A 5404-nucleotide genomic window follows, 5' to 3' on the forward strand; every position below is an offset into this window, starting at 1 on the left:
CCTTCCAGAGCCAGGAGGAGCCTCTGTTCATCATGCACCACATAGACATCACCCTGTCTGTGTCGGGCAGCAACCTGCTGCAGTCCTTCAAAGAGGTAGGTCACACTCTCACACACACACACACACATATCACACAGCACATCTTCATGGACATCACCCTGTCTTTCTCTCTTTCCATCCCTCTCTCTCTCCTACTCTCCATCCTTCCCTCCCTCTCTCCTACTCTCCATCCTTCCCTCCCTCTTCTTCTCTCCATCCTTCCCTCCCTCTCTCCTTCGCTCCATCCTTCCCTCCTTCGCTCCATCCTTCCCTCCCTCTCTCCATCCTTCCCTCCCTCTCTCCTACTCTCCATCCTTCCCTCCTTCTCTCCATCCTTCCCTCCCTCTCTCCTTCTCTCCATCCCTCCAGTCTCTCCTTAAAGAGCCGAGACACAAGGAGAAGAAGGTGAAGAAGGCGAGGGAGAGGAGGAGGAGCGGGGGGTCGGAGGGCTCGGGGGACCAGGACGCCACGCCCATCAGCTGCAGCTCCCCGCTCAGCGACCAGGGAGACGGCGAGGACGCGGGCCGGAGGCCCAGGAAGGGGCGGCGGCAGGAGGTCAGCTCGGGGTCGGAGTCTGACCTGGAGGACCTGGATGTGGACGATGTAGAGAAGGTGATGCTTCTGCTGCCGGACAACCCCACCTCCCTGCTGGACTTCGCCAACGCCTCGCAGGGCATCCTGCTGCTGCTGGTGCTCAAGCAGCACCTGAAGAACCTCTACGGCTTCTCCGACAGGTAGGGGGCGCTGCAGGGCGTGCTGCAGGGCGTGCTGCAGGGCGTGCTGCACCTATGACAGGTGTAGTGTAGGCTGAGGACTTACTGGAGGAACGGGCCTGGCTGCAAATCAAGCCCAGGCCTTTAGTTTTCCTCTCTCTGTGTTTCCTGTGGAACTTCACTTCAAATCTGGGTTAGAAAGCATGAAGACTGCCTAAATATGTATCTTCAAAAATAACAAGAAAGTTTAAACCCTTCACATTTTGTAAAAAAAATTCTGGTGAGCGGTTGTATTTCCGGTGAACTTCCTCCCTCTCCTCACCCTCTCCTCCCTCCTCTTGCCTCCGCAGTAAGATCCAGAAGTACTCGCCCACAGAGTCGGCCAAGGTGTATGACAAAGCCGTCAACAGGAAGCCCAACATCCACTTCAACCCCCGCCAGACCATGGACTTCCTATCCAACAACCTGGCCAACGCCACGCTTACTCACGACACCAAGAGACGGGTCGTCCGGCAGTACCTGGACGTGAGTACTGGAGAGAAGCATGGCTCTCTCCCTCCCTCTATCTCTCTCCCTCTCTCTCCCTCTCTCTCCCTCTCTCTATCTCTCCCTCTCTCTATCTCTCCCTCTCTCTCCCTCTCTCTCTCTCTCTCTCTCTCCCTCCCTGTAGGGGGGATACCTGTGTTACCTGTAGTTCAAGGTGCTGATCAGGATGATGTGTGTTACCTGTAGTTCAAGGTGCTGAACAGGATGATGTGTGTTACCTGTAGTTCAAGGTGCTGAACAGGATGATGTGTGTTACCTGTAGTTCAAGGTGCTGAACAGGATGATGTGTGTTACCTGTAGTTTAAGGTGCTGATGGAGCACCTGGACCCTGACGAGGAGGAGGAGGAGGGGGAGGCGGGGGCCAGTGCCAACATCAGGATCAAAGCCATAAACGCCCTGCTGGGGGGGCCTGGGCCCCACCCACGCCACCCGCCCCCCGCCCCCGACACCGAGGACGACGACAGCGAGGGGGACGAGAGGACACCAGGGGTGAGGGGACGCACACACACACACTCACATACACACACACACTCTCACATACACACACACACACACACTCACGTACGCATGTACACAAACATACATACACATACATGCTGTGTTCCTCAAGCACCTAACATCTCCCCCCGCCTCCCCTTCCCAGTCCTCTCGGCGGGTGAGGCGGTCAGGGGAGCCCTCTGACCCGGGCCACATGAGCGAGGCGGTGGACTCCATGGACGTGATCGCCCTGTGCTGCCCCAAGTACAAGGACCGTCCTCAGATGGCTCGCGTCCTGCAGCGCACCCCCAGCGGCTACAGCGTGCAGTGGCTGGCCGGCTCGTACTCTGGGCCCTGGGCGGAGGCCAAGAAGAGGGATGGGCGCAAGCAGGTGCCCTGGGTGGACACCATCAAGGATTCGGACATCATCTGCAAAAAGATTGCCTTGACTAGCAACCACAAACTGAGCAACAAGGTGGTTCAGAGGTTACGATCGCTCTACGCCGCACGCGACAGCGCCCTCAGCTAATGAACCCTGACCTTTCACCTCCGACGAACCCTGACCTTACCCCCCCACCCCACCTGGCCTCCTCCTCTCACTCCCTCCTCCACAGCCAAACTTCACTGGATTACCCCTCCCTCTCTCCTCTCTCTCTCTCTCTTTTTTTTTTATAAACACAGAGAAAGCAAGAATATTTGACACTACATAACTTTTACATGTGTTACTCTTGCGAGGAAACAAGACTATATATTAGAGACTTCTGCTATTTGTGTTGAGTGCAGAGAACAGACCCCCCTGAGGCATTAAGGAATGCGCCGGAGAACCATGGAGAAGGAAGAAGAGATGAGATGGATGGATGAAGAGAGGGATGAAGAGGAGGAGGAGAGGGAAATGTTTTTGACAACATTGTTGTAGGAGCCCTTTCGCTGTTGTACAGCAAAACCTAGTCAATTCATTTCTACTTCCACTGTATAATAGTCTAACACACCACAAACTAAAATGTTTATATCTCAGACAAAAAAAGCTGTAAAAAAAAGATAAAAAAAGAATAAAACCTTAAGTGAATGTTGGAAATTAGTCTTTTTGATGTTCTTATATTAAAAGTGTTTTTTGGAGTCAGAATCTCCCTGATGGTTTTCTTTAACTTAGAATACCTACTCTGAAAAAATATTTTTTATTTTTGTTTCACTTATGTTTGTCCATGCTGTACGATGGCAGAGTCTTCGGATATAATTTATTCTATTTCGAACCACGCATGCAGTATATATGGCCAACCTTGCAGGGGGATATTTTGTAAATGTAAATGTTGTTGTATTAGGTCTCCCTAGTGAAATGATGAAAAGGGATCTTGTCCCTCAGGTGGAACAAATACTGCAATAAATTTTCTACTTCTCTTTGTCAGTTGTCTTGTGGAAGTGTTAAATGTGCTATTTCCGCACAATCAAAATAGGTCATTCGTGAATGTTATTTATCAAACACGATCCATTATTTGTGGAACGTCAGGCAACTATAGGTGGAGGTTGTGATATAGTTATTTTTAGTTTTTAAGATTTTATTTTCTTGTCGGCGGCGGTATCACATCTGAACAGTAGGTGGCGGTAGTGCTCCAGTAACCAGATAAGAAAAAGAAGACCTGACGTCACTTTTGCTGCTGTTTTGGCGGTAGTTTGATTTTCACCGAAGCTTCAGACGGAAGAAAAACACTTCAAATATCGTCTAGCGAGTATTTTATCATGGAGAGGTAACTATGTACTGCTTCTGAATGGTGCCGAGGTTGTTGTTGGAAAGGACATCTACAGCTGTCTAACTTCTTCATTTGATTAAAAGCCGCTTGTTGGAGATTTCAGCGCTTTGTTTTTGAAAAGCAAGCTTGCTAGCTTGCCGTTCCGCTCAGCTGTGTGATGTGTTTGAAATGTAACTCACTAGCAACCCAGTTATGAATGCTCATATTTCATAACTAGAACAACTTAATATGAAGTTATTTCACAGTTTGCTTTCTGTACTTTATAGCGTGGCTATTCTACAATGTTGTTTAGACTCAGGGAGGCTGTCATCCCAAGGCAGGGAGTGTTACGTCACTGTGTACTGTACTCTGTTCCGCTAACACTCAACTCCATAGCTTTTCATATCTGTAGTTAATATAGTTAGACTGTTGGGATACGTCGTATCCGGTACAACGTTTATCCCGGACAGCTTGGATGAGGCTCATACAGCCTATTTAAGTGCAGAAAACGAACGGAGTCATACTCGGTTCTAGACTCAGCTGTCGGTAACCGGCTCCGTGCCGTTGTCCACCCAGGTCCAGGAAGAGCTACGTGCCCAGCAGCCGGCTGTCCGAACTACCTCAGCGGGTGGCGGACAGCAACCGGATGAGCATGGCGTATGCAACCCCGCAGAGGTGAGCAGACGTTGTACCCTGTCGACCGCTGACCGCTGTCCTCGTTCTTCACCTTTCATGTACCGTGTCGAAGCAGTCAAAATCACCGTCACTGTTGTTGTGCGCGTTACTACGTGAAGAATCTTAACCGCGCAAGTTTGCGAAGTCAAACCGTGTATGCGTTCATGTCTCCCGCAGCAAGTCCTTCGGGAAGCTGAACATCCCCAAGCCTCCGTCCGTGTCCTCGGATAGAAGAACTAGCTTCTTCGGTTCCAGGTATGTTTCAAAAATAACAGTGTGACATTGCCTGTAAGTAAAACATAAATAATATTTTTTTCTATCAAATCACACTTTGTGTACAGCAGCCCTTTTTACAAGCAACATCACAGAGGGCTTCACGTATGCCCTAAGAAAAGCACCCTAAACCAACCTGAACCCTCAAGGGGTATGGATATGTCATCATATTTCAGCCTGTATATATTTGTAGATACATATTTGGTCTTGTTGTGTTCAGGACCAGTGGTGCTGGCATGGCCCGTAACAGCATCTTCGGAGGAGCGGAGAAGATCAAAGATGTGAGGCCTCTTCATGACAAGACCTTCGTACAGCAGTGCATCAGACAGCTGTGTGAGGTAGGGGGTCTTCACACACACACACACACACACAGGTTCAACACCTCCCTCCATCCCTCGCCCAAAATACCACTTTGGATAAAAGCGTCTGCTAAATGAATCCACTGTTATTTATTCTTATTCTGATGACCCTGGTAGTTCCTGCAGGAGAAGGGCTTCCCAGGCGCCGTAACAACCAAGTCCCTCCAGTCTCCGTCCACCAAGGAGTTCCTGAAGGTGTTTGAGTTCATCTACTGCCTGCTGGACCCCACCTTTCACATGCCCTCCTCCAAGGTGGAGGAGGAAGTGCCCAGGATCCTCAAAGACCTGGGGTGAGAAGCTCCTCCCCATCCCCCTCCTCCTCCTCCCCATCCTCCCCATCCCCCTCCTCCTCCTCCCCATCCCCTCCTCCTCCTCCCCATCCCCCTCCTCTCAGAAATCTCTAGAGAACACACCCTTGTCCTGTAACGACCAACTCACGTCTCACCTGTGTTGCAGGTACCAGTTCGCCCTGTCTCAGAGCTCCATGCTGCCCTCAGAGGAAGTCCTGAACAGGCAAGATGCCTGGGCTGGTCTGGCCTCATAGACACAGTAGAGCTAGGCACACTGGACCAACAAGATTACTTCTAATGCTGCACAA

At 50.6% G+C, this 5404-nt stretch overlaps 3 protein-coding genes across 3 annotated transcripts in view; 2 read left to right on the plus strand and 1 right to left on the minus strand.

Annotated features, from left to right (window-relative positions):
* nipbla (NIPBL cohesin loading factor a) overlaps positions 1-3174 on the plus strand; it is a 27981-nt gene extending 24807 nt beyond the window's left edge. The window contains 5 exon segments of the mRNA XM_062454208.1: positions 1-95; positions 409-773; positions 1103-1277; positions 1599-1787; positions 1942-3174. The exon segment at positions 1-95 is cut by the window's left edge and continues 52 nt beyond it. Of these exon segments, the coding sequence (XP_062310192.1) occupies positions 1-95; positions 409-773; positions 1103-1277; positions 1599-1787; positions 1942-2304 (1187 nt within the window). The 3' untranslated portion in view covers positions 2305-3174.
* smad4b (SMAD family member 4b) overlaps positions 1-5404 on the minus strand; it is a 236616-nt gene that overhangs the window by 111616 nt on the left and 119596 nt on the right. The window lies entirely within an intron of this gene.
* The window catches only part of ndc80 (NDC80 kinetochore complex component), a 5231-nt gene continuing 3211 nt past the window's right edge, over positions 3385-5404 (plus strand). The window contains exons 1-6 of the mRNA XM_062454047.1: positions 3385-3517; positions 4076-4174; positions 4352-4429; positions 4668-4785; positions 4924-5096; positions 5263-5332. Of these exons, the coding sequence (XP_062310031.1) occupies positions 3510-3517; positions 4076-4174; positions 4352-4429; positions 4668-4785; positions 4924-5096; positions 5263-5332 (546 nt within the window). The 5' untranslated portion in view covers positions 3385-3509. The remainder of the gene's footprint in view (positions 3518-4075; positions 4175-4351; positions 4430-4667; positions 4786-4923; positions 5097-5262; positions 5333-5404) is intronic.

The sequence above is a fragment of the Osmerus eperlanus genome, chromosome 28 (assembly GCF_963692335.1).
Source record: "Osmerus eperlanus chromosome 28, fOsmEpe2.1, whole genome shotgun sequence".
Taxonomy (NCBI): domain Eukaryota; kingdom Metazoa; phylum Chordata; class Actinopteri; order Osmeriformes; family Osmeridae; genus Osmerus; species Osmerus eperlanus.